At 42.0% G+C, this 16,840-nt stretch overlaps 1 protein-coding gene across 3 annotated transcripts in view; it reads right to left on the reverse strand.

The window, feature by feature from the left end:
- The window catches only part of LOC121284441 (progesterone receptor-like), a 398,041-nt gene that overhangs the window by 71,381 nt on the left and 309,820 nt on the right, over positions 1 to 16,840 (reverse strand). Inside the window, exon 6 of one of the 3 annotated variants that reach the window (XM_041199908.1) lies at positions 15,740 to 16,436. The exons of the other annotated variants lie outside the window; for them this stretch is intronic. Within the exon in view, the coding sequence (XP_041055842.1) occupies positions 16,204 to 16,436 (233 nt within the window). The 3' untranslated portion in view covers positions 15,740 to 16,203. Of the gene's footprint in view, positions 1 to 15,739; positions 16,437 to 16,840 lie in introns of those variants that run through there. 3 annotated transcript variants of the gene reach the window in all.

Consider the following 16,840-nt stretch of genomic DNA (forward strand, 5'->3'; position numbering starts at 1 on the left):
TTAAACCCAGGGTCTAAGTACAACACCTCCAACAACTTGGCACTGCCTCCCTGCATTGTTCACTGAAATATTAACATTCAATTCAGAGATGAGTGTTATTTTCTGAAATAAGTTTACACACCAGTTAATAAGTGCTTTTGTAGCAGCGCATACATTGAAACCTGAATAAATGGACACCCCAAAAAACAGTCACCTGCAAAAATTGACTGACTGTCACAAATAAGTTACATTTTGGTAGATACAAACTGCTCCTTAAAACCACGGTCACTTGCAAATTACAAACTATGGACAACATTCAGTGCACCAGCTCTACTTACACCATAAAACCCCAGATACACAGTAAGTGTAAGGCAGAACGAGAAAAAATACATGATTTGTGTAAAGGAGATCTCTTTACCCAGCCTGCATTAGTGGCAAAGAAACCCCTCTATCTCTGGGATTGAACAGTTGAACAGCTCTTTCAAAGCATTGAACTGAGTGGCAGCAGCAGGAAGAGCAGAGGAAACAGCAATAAATAGAGTGGGAAACAGGGCTTTGGACACACACGGCGCAGAGTTGAGCGGCAGCAGCAGCAACAGAGTGGGAGACAGGGTCCCGGAGACAGGGCGCAGAGTTGAGCGGCAGCAGCAGCAATAAATAGAGCAGGAAACAGGGTCCCAGATACACAGAGCGCATAATTGAGCGGCAGCAGCAGCAGTAAATAGAGCAGGAAACAGGGCCCTGGGCGCACACAGCGCAGAGTTGAGCGGCAGCAGCAGCAGCAATAGAATGGCAGACAGGGCCCAGTGTGGAAACAGCTGATTGGTGCTTAGCTTGTGATTGTTTATTTCAGTCTTTAGTTTATTTCTGTTAAGCCAGCAAAGAGTCTAATAAATAAAGATACAGCAGTGCACCTCAGTTCATTAGATATACACCCTGTTCCATGTGGAAACTCCAGGAAAATTTTTGTGTCCTGTAATTGTTGTCAGATGGAGGAGTTCGAGCTCCAGTTTTCAGAGTTTGAGCAGCAGCTAGTGTCACATTGGTGATTCTGCGAAGCTGTGAGCCACGTGAATAGCATGTTTCTGGGTCTGGTCACGTGGCAGCTTAAGGGTGTGCAAATAGAGAGGGAATGGGTGACCACTAGGTAGTCAAGGAGGTCCAGGGAGGAAATGCAGGTATCTCTGGAGTGCATCTCACCATTCAACTGGCATCCAGTTCTGAATGCTGTGAAGTGAAGGTTCCTCTGTGCTGTGCAGCCAGAACTAAATCCATGGCACTATGGCTGGCTCAATTGTACAGTGGATGGTGTGGGGTGCAGGAGGAAGAGTAGCAAAGCAATAGTGCTAGGGCATTCTACAGTTAGGGGAACAGACAGGTGTTCCTGCAGCGGCTGAGGTAAGTCCAGGATTATACGTTTCCTCCCTGGTGCCAGGGTCACTGAGTGGCTGCAGAGCACTCTGAGATGGGAGAGTGAACAGCCAGAGGTCATGGTCCATATCAGTAGTGACAACATAGTTAGAATGAGGGATGAGTTCTTGAAGATGTGGTTTAGGAAGCTAGGAAAAAACTAGCAAGCAGGATTGCAAAGGTAGCAACCTCTGGATTACTCGGTGCCAAACACTAGTAAATATAGAGGATAGAGCAGATGAATGTGTGGCTGAAGAAATTATGCAGGAAGGAGGGCTTTAGATTCCTGGGGCATTAGGATCGGTTCTGGGGGAGGTGGAAACTATAAAGGCTGGTTGGATTGCACGTGAACCAATATCTTTGTGGGTTAGTTTGCTAGTACTATTGGCGAGGGTTTAAACTAACTTGGCATGGGATGGGAACCAGGACCTAACATTAGAGATGAAAATCAAGGTGCACAATTAATTTGGAAAGGGAGATACCACCAGAGCAAGAAATTGCTGGGTTCTAGTTGAGGTCAGAGTAAGAGGGAATGCAACAGACTCTACATTAAGTTTACAGTGTATGCATTTGAACACGTGAGTGTGGTAAATAAGGTTGGTGAACTGTAAGTGCAGAAGGCCAAGTGGGAATATAATGTCCAGGTGGCCTGGCTTAAAAGAGGGAAGGACTGGCTAGTAAATATTCATTAATACAAGGTGTTCAGGGAAGATAGAGAAGGAAAGAAAGGAGGATAGATGGACAGTATTGATTAAGGAGAGTATTGCAGTGCTGGAGAGAGACAGTGCCTAGAGGGGTCAAGGACAGAATCTATTTATTTAGAGAAAAGAAACAATGGAGGTACCATTACACTGCTGGGTGCATTCTATGGGGCACCATTTAATGGGAAAGATATAAATGAACAAATTTGCAAGAAAATTACAGAGAGGTGTAAAATTATCCTAATACAGGCTTGCATAGTAATAGTGTAAAAGCCATAAAGTTGAAAGAGTTTCTGATGTTCGTTCAGGAGGATTTTCTACATTAGTGTGTTTCTGGCCCAACAAAGGAGGAGGTATTGTTGGAGAATGAGGTGGGACAAGTGGATCAAAGGTCGGTAGGAAATTATGATAAACCTACATTAAACAGGTTCATACTCAACTGGAGTTTGTATCTAATTCTGAGCACCACACTTTAGGAAGGATGTGGAGGGATGAGACGAGGTGCAGAAAAGGTCGACGTGAATGGTTTATAGGATGAGGGACTTCAGGCTGGAGGAGCTGAGGCTGCTCTCTTTAAAGAGAAGGTTAGTGGAGATTTAATAGAGGTGTTCAAAATCATGCCTGGTCTGAAGAGTAGAAAGGTAGAAGCTTTTCCACTGGTGGAAAGATCAAGAACCTGAGGAGATTGATTTAAGGTAGTTGGTAAAACAACCAAAAGGTGACATGAGGGAAAACTTTTTATGCAGCAAATTGTTAGGATCTGGAGTGCACTGCTTGAGAGTGTGATGGAGGCAGATTCAAATGTGGCTTTCAGAATGGAATTGGATAATTTTCTGAAGAGAAAGAATTTGTAGGGCTACAGGTAAAGGCAGGGGAATGGGACTAGCTGAGTGGCTCTTACAGAGAGCTGCACAAAGACAATGGGTTGAATTGCCTCCTTCTGTCCTGTAACCCTTCTATGATTCAATTATAGGGATAGAGGGGTTTCTCTGCTGCTGTGGATGCTGCAAAGAAGCTGGGATCTGCCAGTGGAGAGGCCTGGGTGGGCGGCCTGGGGGAGCCAGAATTGGTAATGTGGGTCCCTGAAATTGTGGTAAGGTGGCCTGAACCTGGGTGGGGTTGGAGTCTGAAATCATGGTGAGTTGAGAAGGAGCCTGAGGACTGGAATAACAGACAAAATGATTTCCCCCTTTACTGGTTCCCAGTTTGCCCACTTCACCTGCTTACAGGTGACCTCCTATTTCTTGGAGCTTCTCACACAACTGCTGTTTGTACAATACCACTAAAATATACTTAACTAGGGAGGATGCAATCCTTATAGGATGAATCTGGTACTAAATGTAGAAGTCATGTGATCTGATGTCACATGATCCATTGTCACATGTTCAGAAATTACATAGTCAGAACATTACAAGATCAAATTTCCAGAATCTCTCCAAACAGAATTAATAATCCTATTCCACCAGTTAATCGGATACTGAAAAGCTGTTCACAACCTTCTCCTACCCTCCAGGATTTCAAATATTAGCAGTTGCTGCACACAGAGGGAAGGAGGTGTCCTAGGACAAGAGTCTACAGGACATCAATGCCCCTGAGCTTGGCTAGGATCTGCCAGGCTATCTGGCCCCATAGCAGCCACCTTTTCCTCTTCACGCTCCCAATGTAGCACATCTCAGGGTCAGGGCATCTCTCCCTCAGGAGAAAGATCATGGAATGTTCATGAACTGGGAAACCCAACAAACAGAAAATGAACTGAAATCAAATCCTGTTGGCAGGGCTCCAGAATCAGGCTCAATCCTAGGTGAGAGCAAAAGAAAAAAGGAACATTATTGGAGATTGAGCCAAATATCCCAGGATTTACTGTTCTGGTTTGCTGTACAGAAAATGAGCATTTTGGAAATTAGGACACCTGTAAATAAATGACCTCTGATGTAATTACGTGATGTAACTAATTTATGTGTTTCATTGTACATGGTTCTTATGATAGCCTGACAAGTAGAAATACTGATATTCCAAGGAAATTGAACAAATTGATCCTTGGAGTGCAGAATTTTGACACATTTGTTGCATACGCCAGTGCAATAATAAAACTGTAGACCTTTCTGTTGATCAGGGCATTGTGTACAGCTGCTCAAACAGCCAAATATGTACAACAATTTGAGGTTCTGTACCAAAAGGAATGCACAAAAATGAATGGAATACATTTTAACTAAATCTTATTATATTTATGCTAAGTTATGCATGGAATTTATATTAATGTTTGTAATTCATGCTAATGCATGAAATAAAATAATGGTTTAGCAATAATATACAATATTGTGCAGTTTATAATTCTAAGGCATTTCTAGGTCTTTGGAAATGAGTAAGAATTTTGACATTTTGATGATATGCTAAAGCAATGTTCTTGATACACATTCATTTAATAACATTTTTGAAAACAGTGACCTCTAAGACATACGAGATTAAATTTTTACTTTCACTGCACGTGCAGTAATCTGGTAGAGTGGGTCAATGGAATGAAACTTGGGCGGGGTCTCTAATGATAGGTGATGCTCTTTATCAGATTAAGGGCCTTCTGTTGAAGATGAAAATTCACCCCGTGGATGGGGTTGGAGACGTCAAGCAGGACCAGGATTAAATGAGTCACCACTGAGAATCTTGTAATTCACCAAACCTCCTTGCTGAGGTTCATGTCAGCAAAGTATGTATTTTCCAAATAAAATGTCAGAAATAAGCATGATTCAAAGAGATAAATGAGCCTGTAAAGAAAAAACTAGACCCAGTTATTGAGATGAAAGGGGAATGCATCCTTCAAAAACCTATGGCAGCAACTTAACTACAGCAGCCAGATACACAGCTCAGAGATACTGTAGCTTAGAACAGAAACTCATCAGTTTTGCTTTTTGCTCTTCCAGAAGAGATCCTTTTGATTGTCTTCACTATCTTGACCCTATTCACAACATCCTGTTGGCTAGCATGGTTATACAATGCTTGAACTTACTAGATAACTCTGCTTTGCTTCAATGTATTCAGTTTTGTGGTGAATTCTGCTGCGTATCTGCAATAAATGTCTGTGACTTTTAGTGCGACCAAGATGCTTCTCAGATCAAAGTAATGAGGAAAAGGTGACCAAAACTATAGCTTTCCCACTTCCTGTATCAGATGATAGCTTAACTATGGAGCACATAGTTTCATTTATTCAGTGCAATAAAGTCTTCCAAGGCGAATTGTTTTTACTTAAGCTTAATTGTTTGTCTCTTAAATCAGAAGGTACCCTGAAAATGAAATGAAAATGAGTAACATTCTTTGGTGGTGTCTTCAACGTGCAATCTGAAGGTTGGCATAGACCAGCTAACCTACTACAGTTCATGGTAGGAGACCAAATTCAATGGCCATTTTTGACAGATCTTCATTTGGCTCTTTCTCCTGGGACTATTAATGATATCAGGCTGACATTCTCTCTCTCTCTCTCCACCCCCCCCCCCCCCCCCCCCCCCCCCCCCCGCCCCCACACACACCTTAAACCAGCTTATATTTCAACTCTTTCTTGGACTCGAACTCAAGTTCTGTCGAAGGGTCATGAGGACTCGAAACGTCAACTCTTTTCTTCTCCGCCGATGCTGCCAGACCTGCTGAGTTTTTCCAGGTAATTCTGTTTTTGTTTTTAATTAAAACAATCTCTTGCAAGGAACAAAAAGTTCATCTGTACAGCAGAAGCCTGAGATTGTAACAGTTCAAACCTTTGCAACAAAGGTTAATTCTTTAAATTTAGCTGTTATTATTATGTTGAGTTTGCCTTGGGAATTGTGACAATAACAAAACAAACGAGTAGCAGCACTAGAGAAAAGGCTTTTCACACAATGGAGCAAAGCTTAGTGTGATCAATGCCAAAGGCTGGTCAAAATAAATGAAGATGATTAGCAATGAAATTGTGATAGGTTACAACAAATGATGAGTGGCTGCCTGGAACATAAACAAACATAGACCAACTATAAGAAATTCAATTTATTTTGCAGCAGAAACTAACAAAATAGTTACCTTTGTTATTGTGACTTCAGCAATGTGTGTAGCATCTTTTGATTTTTTTAAAGAAGGTGAAGTAATTTTTAATTCAAATTATCCATGAAAAGCCCATGATTGTGCCAGTTTAGGTTTCCAGTTTGGTATCAGAAATGCAAAACAATTTTGAAAACATTATGGAGAAAGAAAACTGCAGTTCATGGAAGGAGACCAAATTCAGTGGCCGTTTTTGACAGATCCTCATTTGGCTCTTTCCCTTGGGACTATTAATGATATCAGGCTGACATTCTTGCCTCCATGTCAATACAGCAGTGTTGATGCCAATTTCATTGACTGGTGTGATTTTTTTCACCTTAACTTGTTTGATCATTTGACTGCTTTGGGGGAAAATCCATTTCTTATATGGATGTGGACTAGGTCTTGTTTCTCTGGCATATTTCAGAGAAGGATACATCAATATAGAGATATTCAATGGTGAAGCACAAAACATAGAGACCTCTCATGTTTGTACAGCAGTTTGAGCAGTTTGGACTGGTGAAATTCTGAAATGATTTCACTTCATTTTGCTTGCTAAAAAAAAGGTCTTAGGATTTTACTAATTGACCATCATTGCAAATTAATTTTAATGGAAGTAAAATCCTGGAAGTCCTACTGAATCTCTAGGTCAAATTCCAGATGTGTGCTCTCCATTGGTGAAGCTCTGTGGCAGGAGCACAATTTGAAAAAAAAGTACCATATTGGCTCAGCATCCATTTTCTTTTATTGCCCTTTCAGAAGCAACTTGGGAAGTTTCCCTGTGTTAAATATACAATGTAAATGCAAGTTGTTGTTAAACTGTATATCTCTGTCCTTCTTGTGAAGGGCCTTATTGTAGGCAGCATAGTCCTGAACGGATACAAAGGGATGAGGAAACAATTGTGATGTGTAACAGAGCATTTAAAAATAGGAAACAGAACAAATCTGAAAACACATTTCCAACCTTTTAAAAATGGAGCAGATCACAGCTGAAAGATCCTGATGACTGAGTATGTTTGGTTTTGATTGTAGTTGTCACAGTGTGGGAAAATGTCACAATCAGTACTGTAAGAACAGGGTATTGAGATTCTAAGGCAAGATTTGATCTTTTCCTTTATTTTTTCTCCTTATTTCTCTTTCCTGGTTCCATAAAATTTGATTTTGACTCTTTGGTGAGATATACTTCCATAATTGCCTGTCAACTTCTGATACATCAGCCAAATCTCTATTCCTCTCATGTGAACTAAGGCATTTAATACTGTAAGACCATTCTCCTGCAGGTAAGACCAATTCAGTTGTTCTACCAAAAGCTGTTGGATAGTCTTTAGGAATAAGAGTCTTTGTTGATTTTCCCATCCCTCATGTAAGGCATTGAAATCCATTGTAGTGTTCGACCATTGCAGAAGTTAGGATTAGCTGACTCAGCATAGAACGGGAATCAAGGCTGGAACCTTTGAAATCTGCAGAGCTCAATCAATCTAGCCAAGTGCCATTTTTTAAAGAGCTGTCTTAAAAATTTGCTTTTCAGGGCTAAATCTGAGTTTGGTGCAGGAAAGTAAGATGCCATTATATTAATACAAATGTGGCCAAAGGAAGAAAAGGAACAGGACTTTCTCATTCAACCCCTCAAGTCTACCCTGTCAATTCAGTTAGATCGTGGCTGGTGTGTATTTCAACCATATTTAGCTGTCTTGGATCCATATCCCTTAATAAGCATATTTAATATTAATCAATCCCAGTTTGGGAATTTTCAGACTGAGTCTCAGCAGACTTTAGGGGAGAGAGTCCACATTCCCCTATGCCTTACATGAAGAAATGCTTCCTGACATCATCTCTGAATGGTCTAGCTCTAGTTTCAAGATTATACTACCTTATTCTGAACTCCCCAAAAGCAGAAATTGTTACTCTGTATCTATCTTATCAAATCCTTTAATCATTTTCATCACCACCATTAGCTCATCTTATTCTTCCACACATGAAGCATACAAGCCTGGTCTATGAAATCTTTCCTAATACTTTAACCCTTTTAGTCCCAATATCATTCTGGCAAACCTGCACTACGTTGTCTTCAAAACTAATATAACCTTCCTGAGATGCAGTACTCATACCTGAATAGAGTCTAGCTAGAGCGTTATATAACTGTAATATAACTTCCACCACACTGTATTGAGGTCCATTCAGAAAGAGGCTAATATTCAATTAGCCTTGTTAATTTTTTGTCCAGCTGAGAACTAGGGCCAGATTTTCATTACTGAGGCAATTGGCTTGAGTTGGGAAATTTCTCAACTCAGCAGACCCACCTCAGTTTAAAGTGCCATGATTCGCACGATTTTCACTCCAGGGGTGGTGGGGGAGTATGGGGGGCAGTGTGGGATGGAGACAAGCCAAAAGACCCCAGCAGCAGATCCTAAGCGGCCATCGGGGTGGGAGAGTGCTGAGGCGGGCTGGTTAGAAGGCCTGCCTCAATTTTCTGGGACTTTGTTCCAGTTATAATAAAAGCAGTTAGGCCCTCTAACCCTCATACCCTCCATGTCAACTTAAGCCCCTCCAGCCACTCCATGGTCTGTCATGCTCTCCATTCCAACTCATGCCACCATCTACACCTCATGGCCCCCCTCATGCTCTCTATGCCAAATCATACCACCCCCAGCCACTTCTTCTGGTCCATCATACTCCCCATGCCAACTTATGCCCCTTCCATGCTTAGTCACCCAGTATACCAATAATCCAGTAATAGCAAAGGCAAGCATAGAATGCAGAAGAGAAAGAAAAGAAATTGCTGTTCCTGCAACTCTGTAAATATGTCAGTTAGACAGACCATTAAAGTATCAATAACAAAGACTTAAACATTTCATTCCTCAATCTTGTCCAAATAAACAATGAGACATTGAAAAAAGAGATCACAGAAACAACTTGTTACAACCACTTAAAGATATCAATCAAGCAAAGTCATCAATTCACTTCACTTGTCAAAACAGATTCCCCACTGAGCTAATGCTTTCATTGGTCTGGCCTCTCAGCCAAGCATGCATAATGAGAACATATGGATATCCAGATGGCTAGAAAAGGAACCAATGGGCATGGAAGGGGCATGAGTTTGCACTGATCTGGCATGGAGCAAATGAGGGGCTGTGGGGAATGGCTGGTGGGCAGGGGTTTGCACTGAGTTGGCATGGAGTATATGTGGAGCCATAATGAGTGGTTGGGTGCAAGAGTTGGCATTGAGTTGGCATGGAGGGGATGAGGGGCTATGGGGAGTGGCTGGGGGACATGGGTAAGACCTTTTGAAGTTATCTTTCAAGAGGTTCCCCAATTCAGATTAAGGTTCATGATTCCTCTGAAGGGCTGTGAACTGGGTGTCATGTTGAAGCTGGACCTGCTCCATGAAAATTGTGGGGGGCTAGGAGATGCCTACCCGCACAATGACGTTGGCTAGGTCAGGAGTACAGGATGTGGGCTCGCTACCCCTACCCTTATCCTGTGCTGGTAGAAATTACTAGTGCTGTGAATGGGGACAGGAAACTTAGAATCAGGTTGTACCCACCATTGTTAAATGGCTCCAGTGTTATCTTCATTCTGCAAAAATCTTGCCCCTAGTTTTGGTGGTTTCTATCTGTAGACCCTTAAATTTCTTTGCTCCTGTACACAGTTCCTAACTTTTCAACATTTAGAAAATACTCTGATCTATCTTTTTAATGTCCGAAGTGATAATCTCACAATTCCCAACTGAGTTCCATCTGCCACTTTAATCTATTAATGCCACTTTGCAACTTTCTGCTCCCATGTACAATACTTGATGTTCCAGCTAACTTAGTAAAAAAATTTGGAGATACTATAATGCTAGTGGGAGGCTGAGATATATTGATGGGCTAGCCATGCCACCAGCTGGGCATGGGTACCAATCAAGCAGATACCCAGCTGCAACTCATTAGTATGAACTGGTGTAGTATTGGGCAGCCTGGATGCCGATTCAGCCCACAGAAAATTAAGCAAGTGGCGTGATGAGGGATGGTGGGGACGCAGTGGGTCTATCGTGCCTGGAGTGTCAGAGGCCCATATCATTCTTGTGGAACCCAGAGGAATAATCCTATTTCTCTTCATCCCAGGAAACTAATTTTACAGTTATAGCTGATCCACCAGATAAAACTGGATAGAGCTTGAACGGCGCATGCTCCATCCATTTGTCTCCCAAAATAGCAATTAGCATCTTATGTGCACCAAGACGCTGTGATTTACATTGTAAAAGGGTATACCATTGGAATCAGTTTGACATCAAGCTGTCCAGTGTTAGGCACCTTACAGAAGGCATGAGTCAGATTGTGGCAGTAAATTTTTCCCTGCAATTTTCGAGGTGTAATTGCCCCATGTAGGCCTAACTGGGAGCCTATACTTTCCCAAGGCTGCTGCCCATTGCACCCAATTCACCCTTCCCCAAACCAAGTCATCAATTTGGGGCCCGGGTTATTTCAATTACCCTGTTTAATTTACACCCCACTGACCAGCTGCTCACCCAAAAGGGTCATAGAAGCAACTAACCAGCAGGCAAAGATTGAATGGCCCTGAGACCCATCCCTGCCCCCACCACAGCCAATGCAGTCAAGTAATTAAATGGGAATCACAGATAGGAAGAGGGGAGATGCCAGGCAACAGAAGGCCAAATTTTCCTTGAAGGACCTGGAAGAACCCTCCTGATCCGCTCTGCTGCATGAAATAAGCTTACTTTTTAGAGCCTTCAGTTCTTCCCTGCCAGGTGTGACTGAGTGGGGTCAAGCTGCAGCAGTCAGTCTCCTTAGCTAGCAGTTAAAGAGTTATCAGAATCTTAGTAACATTATAGGACTCCAATTTTCACATATTAATGATCATTTTGCTTTAGTCAGTCCCTCAGCCAGCCGGCTGCCTAAATAAAGGACCTAGTTTAACTAAAGGCCAATGGGAATGGAAGCTATTTTAACTGTGCAGCTGTTCTGCTTCTGTGGGGTCCATAAAGTCTTTGTAGGAAATTCAGCTGCAAAAGTGCTTTCCATTATTGGGGTACTTATGTGATTCTTCAAAGGGTATCTTGAAGGTTGGCTAAATTGAATCCCACGCATATTAGTCAGTTTTTAGATGTACATTGCAGTAGTTACTCATTTTAAATGAGAAAAAAACTTGTTGTTAAACGTATGACTAGTTATTTATTTACTTCAGTTATAATACCCAAACCATGACCAGGAAAGTCAGAGAAGTGCATAAGAAAATAGGAGCCCACATTATATGCTCAACTAACCTGTTAAGTTTTGCGAAGGATCAAATGCAAATTCCTTCCAGTTTTCAAAGATAATCGAAAATATCTTGCTGTGGTTATTTTCTATTTATTTACCCTCAACTGCAGAGGTGGGTATATTTTATAAATACATGCCCCGCTTTCAAAAGATTCTACAACATTAACAAAGGAGAACCCTCGTAAAACTGTACCTTGAGGAAAGTTTACTTTGGACAGCCAATTCTGTCATCCCATGTTCCCAAGCTGGAAGCTGCAATCATGAGGAGGGTATTGTAGGAAATGGCATGATTTCAAGCAATGTGCTTCTTGTAAGCACAGCTCCTTGCTGGAAGCAAAAGATCGTGTCTAATATATAAAGAACTTCAATCCTGGGCCTCCTGATCACACAAACTCAAAGAGAATTTGTAAGAACAAATAATGTTACAAATGTCAAGTTATCTGTATACCAGATATCCAGTGATATCTATTGATTTACAAGACATAGTTTGAAAGGAATAACCTTGCATATGAGTTTGGTTTCATTCATAATCAACAGTACTTCCTGGCATCATTGCTTCACTAATGCTCGTTATTCATGCTACACACCTCTGGAACTCTCTCTCGAACAATTTGCTGTGAACATGCCCAAAGATTTTAACAACATCTGGCACTGTCATCTTCTAAGCAACTTATTATCAACTTCCTCCCAGCCACAGCTGTGCTCATGGTTTTCATTTCTTCTTACATCTCTCTAGGTTGAAAAAAGAAAATTCTCTCACCGCTAACCTCCAATCTCTGTCACACAATCATAACTATATTTTCTCTATTTTCAGTTCAGTAATCCTCTGAACTTTCCACACTGTTTCTTCTTACCTCAAATACAGCATCTCACATGTTCATCTTCCTCTCTATATACCTTTCCTGTACTGGAATTAAAATTCATTGCACACCTACTACTCTAATTCACTATTCTCAGGAACTGAAATTCTGGAACTCCTCACCATCCCTTAAACTTTCCTATCTCTCACAAGGCATTTAAAACAACAGATCAGCATTAATGTGTTACTTTTCTCTAATGTTAATTTGTTTTCTTTTTTACTCTATTCAACCATTGTGGGCAACGGCCTTCACTTTGAGTTTGCAACAAAAATAATGTTTAGTATAATCGAATTGCTTTGCATTAATTCCATTGCTATGATATGGATACTGTGCTTGTTTGCAAGTGTTTTAAAGCTGCAAGATGTTAGTCTGATAAGGTTTTCTAGTATGGAATTGAAAGAAAGCACGCTTTGTTTGGAAGAAATGGATTATTAATGCCATTTTTTGATCTATGTTTGCATTTAGAATTTGAAAGATGATGCAAAGGATTTAGTACATCTGCTGAAAATTTTCGTTATAAAGTTGTTAAAATACAACATAAATTGAATGAAAATTGTGACAGTCATGAAATGAAATGAAAGGAAGTAAAATCCATTTTACGCTGTTGTGTAAATCAGACAATAATGAATTAGCAGTCTATTTTACACTCCACCCAACTTTCTTTTCTTTTGAACTCAGTGAGAAATAAAATTGGTGGTAGCACACAACAGGCGATAGTAGTGAACTTATACCCCATGGTGTGCAGAATGAGGGTGATAGCATTGCCTGGCTCAACCAATTATGCATCACTTTAAGATTTGGCAAGAAAGCCACATAATGTGGTGAATAGCAAGTCTGTAAGAAGCTAGTATGTGATTTTTCGAGCATTGTCCCAGACGGAGTGTCTGCATTATAAAGGACATTCAAAATATTTTATGCAGTAAATCTGATCACCTTACTCCTGTGGGCACAAATGGCAGATAAAATGGACAACTTGCAGGATAAAACTTTTGTAGAAACATGAACAATATGCACTAACGAGAACTGTGGTTTGATAAAAATGTTTGCTGAGAAGCTGGTGCCACAAATGGAAGTGCAGACATTGTTCCAGATACATACAACAGCCTATATGCTGACCTCTTCTATCTGTGGGGCTGTGGAAATGAATGCAATTACCTATGAAAGGGCTGATTTCATCCTTCAGCTCATCAATAAGGTAACAGAGGCAGAATGAAAGGAGATGGTATATTCCTAAAAAAATCTGGTCCAGTTTGGGAGTGGAAAGAACGGCATCTGGGAGGTGGAGGATTTGGATCAGTACCTCATTCAATCAGCCTTCTAGCCCAAAATCGAGTCATAGGGCAAAAAAAAAGTGGGTGCAGTTCTAAGAAAATGAATGTATTATAGTCAGATAAAAGGTTTAATTAAAACAATCTCTTGCAAGGAACATAAAGTTCATCTGTACAGCAGAAGCCTGAGATTGTAACAGTTCAAACCTTTGCAACAAAGGTTAATTCTTTAAATTTAGCTGTTACTATGCTGAGTTTGCCTTGGGAATTGTGACAATAACAAAACAAACGAGTAGCAGCACTAGAGAAAAGGCTTTTCACACAATGGAGCAAAGCTTAGTGTGATCAATGCCAAAGGCTGGTCAAAATAAATGAAATGATTAGCAATGAAATTGTGATAGGTTACAAAAAATGATGAGTGGCTGCCTGGAACATAAACAAACATGGACCAACTATAAGAAATTCAATTTATTTTGCAGCAGAAACTAACAAAATAGTTACCTTTGTTATTGTGACTTCAGCAATGTGTGTAGAATCTTTTGATTTTTTAGAAGGTGAAGTAATTTTAATTCAAATTATCCATGAAAAGCCCATGATTGGGCCAGTTTAGGTTTCCAGTTTGGTATCACAAATGCAAAACAATTTTGTAAATATTATGGAGAAACAAAGAAAATAAGACATTGCCTCTTGGATATATTTTACTTTTATAATGTGGCCTCTTCATAAAGTCAGGAGCTAGGAATTCCAAGAACCTATAAGAAACTACTAATCTGCAGAAACACACTTCTAGAGTTAGCTGTTAGTTCTTCTCAGGATGTATCTATCAATAGTGGACTTTCCCAGAGGGGATAATAAAGCAGTGGCTTTTGATAGACACGCTACTTCAAACGTTACTTTTTCATTTTAGGAGCTAAATACTGTATTGCAGCCTGCTGACTACTCATGAGCAAGACCATAATAAGTCAGAACCACAGGCAAAAATACAATTCTGCATTTGACCTGCCAAAAACCAACCAAATTTATTGGAACATTGGAGATAGGAACAGGGGTAGGCCATTCAATTCCTGAAATCTGTTTCATCATCCATTTAGGTCACAGCTGATCTGTAGCTCGGTCCATTCATCCACCTTTGTTCCTTACCCCTTAAGAACACTTTACATAACACAAATTTATCAATCTCAGTCTCGAATGCTCCAGCTCTCCCAGCATCCACAGCATTTTGGGGGACAGAATTCCAGATTTCTACTGTCCTATGTGTGAAGAAGTGCTTCTTCATGATTCTTCCTTCAGAGAAAATGGTTTCTATATATCTACCCTATTGAAGAATCTTTGTAACATTTGAAATGCTTTAATCAGGAATATTAGCCAAGTTTTGTAACCTATCTTCACAATTTAACCCTAAGTCCCAGTATCTTTCTGGAGAAAGTCTGCTCTATGCCCTCCAAGGCCAATCTACATTTCCCCGAGGTGTCCAAAGCTGAACTCAGCACTCCAGGTGGAGTCTAACCAGATTCTATGACGGAATTTTCCAGTCTCCCCCATGGCAGGTTTAATGGCAGTTGGGGGGGGCGGGGGGAACAATGCAGCAGGAGCTGAAAAATCTATTTCCCACCAGCATGAAATTACGGCGTGAACAAGCGCCCCCACCCATCATGGCAGGTCGCCATTCCCGCCAGAGGCTGGCCTGAAACCATTTTGCATTCCGTTAATGGGAGGCAGATGAAGACTTGACCAGAATTCTCCCCGCCTGTCCAATCATCTGCACTGTCAGCAGGATTTCACGTCAGTCCAGAACAAGTCCGGACCAATGTGGCATGCACATGTTGGGACTTAACCTGGAAGAAGGTCTTGGACAGCCCATGGAGATCGGAAGATGGAAGCCTCCAGCGACCATGGAGCCTCGTACAGCAGTGGGTGGGTGGAGCATCAACCGTGTGGATCTTCAAGCTGCAGTTTCTTCCAGGAGGTGGATCTTCAAGCTGCCGGTGGATGGCTGCATGAAGTACTGTTGGGCAGTGATGGTCTGTACTGCGTGATGAATTAGATGAGGAAGAGAGGAATGAAGAGGTGGGGTGAGTGTGGTGACCTGGGGAGGTGGGGGCAGGGGTGGAGGTGGAGAGTTTGGGGGTGGTAAGGGAAAGAGAGAGGTGCTGTGGGGATTGTGCAGGTGTGAATGGGCATAGAGGGGGGCAAGATGGGAAAAGAGTTCAGACGGAGGGTCTGTGTTGTCAGCTGATGAGTCTTGAAGTGTATGCTGAGGGAATTTGGGGTTGGGAGGGGATGGCAAGTGTTACAGGGGGCAGTGGGAGCTGGGAGAGTGGGAGGATGAGGGTTCAGCGACGATGGGTGAAGGGGCACTGAGGTTTGTTGGAGGAGATATGGAAGGAGAAGTGGATTCTGTGGGTCAGCAGAATGAGGGGGAACAGGTCTACTGTCATGGAAGTGGGCTCCTCGGGAAGATAGGGGACGTGGACATTGACTTTCATGGGACAGAGGCTGATGGGGGAGTTGAAGGATAACCGTGGAGAGGTCAAATGCTACACCTGGGGTCAATGGTTATGCAGGGTAGAGCGTGGGTCATGGAGGGGTAAAGGTATTGGGCTGGACATCAAAAGTTACAAAAACCAAGCTGCTAGCAACGATGAAGATCCTCGTGGTTGAGATCTTGAGATACTGCATGGGAGTTGGGTCATCTGGGTGCCAGTGAGCTTGCTGCCTCCTCCTGCTGTGAACACGTATCCATGCGATGACCACCAGAATGTGAGACCCTGCCTGAAGTACATCTAGTACCCACCGAGGTGTGTGTCTCTGTGCTGGTGGACTGCTGTGATGCCTCTACAGGTACACTTTCTTTCTTCTGTGGGCTGGATGAACTGCTGTACAGGACTTTTTCTTCTTCCATTGCCCTCTTCCTGCTGGCACCTGTAAGACAGAGAGAAGAGAGTGAGTAACTGGGTAAGCTGCCTCCAACATGGAAGGTCGCATAACCCTGAGTTTCTATGTGACTACATTATGCATGGATCCTTACTGGGTGGAGGCTGCCTACTGACCACTCCATCTCCGCAGGCTTGGTCCAGTTCCTCCCCTGCCAGCTGGGCTGCCCGCTCCTCAAACTCAGTGAGGTTCTTGAGGTCAGGCCGGACCCCTCTGGTCTTCTCTCTCTCTCTCTCCTGTTGTGTCTCAACTTTTCCTGCGCAAGGACAGAAAATGGGATTGAGAGCAACCGGGTTTCATGTATCTTTCTCTTCTTCCAGTCATACAAATGTCCCACTGGGTTGGGTGCTATGTGATTGATGCACTGCAGGGTGTCCACAAGGGTTCTGGGG

Source organism: Carcharodon carcharias, chromosome 11, assembly GCF_017639515.1.
Source record: "Carcharodon carcharias isolate sCarCar2 chromosome 11, sCarCar2.pri, whole genome shotgun sequence".
Lineage (NCBI taxonomy): Eukaryota > Metazoa > Chordata > Chondrichthyes > Lamniformes > Lamnidae > Carcharodon > Carcharodon carcharias.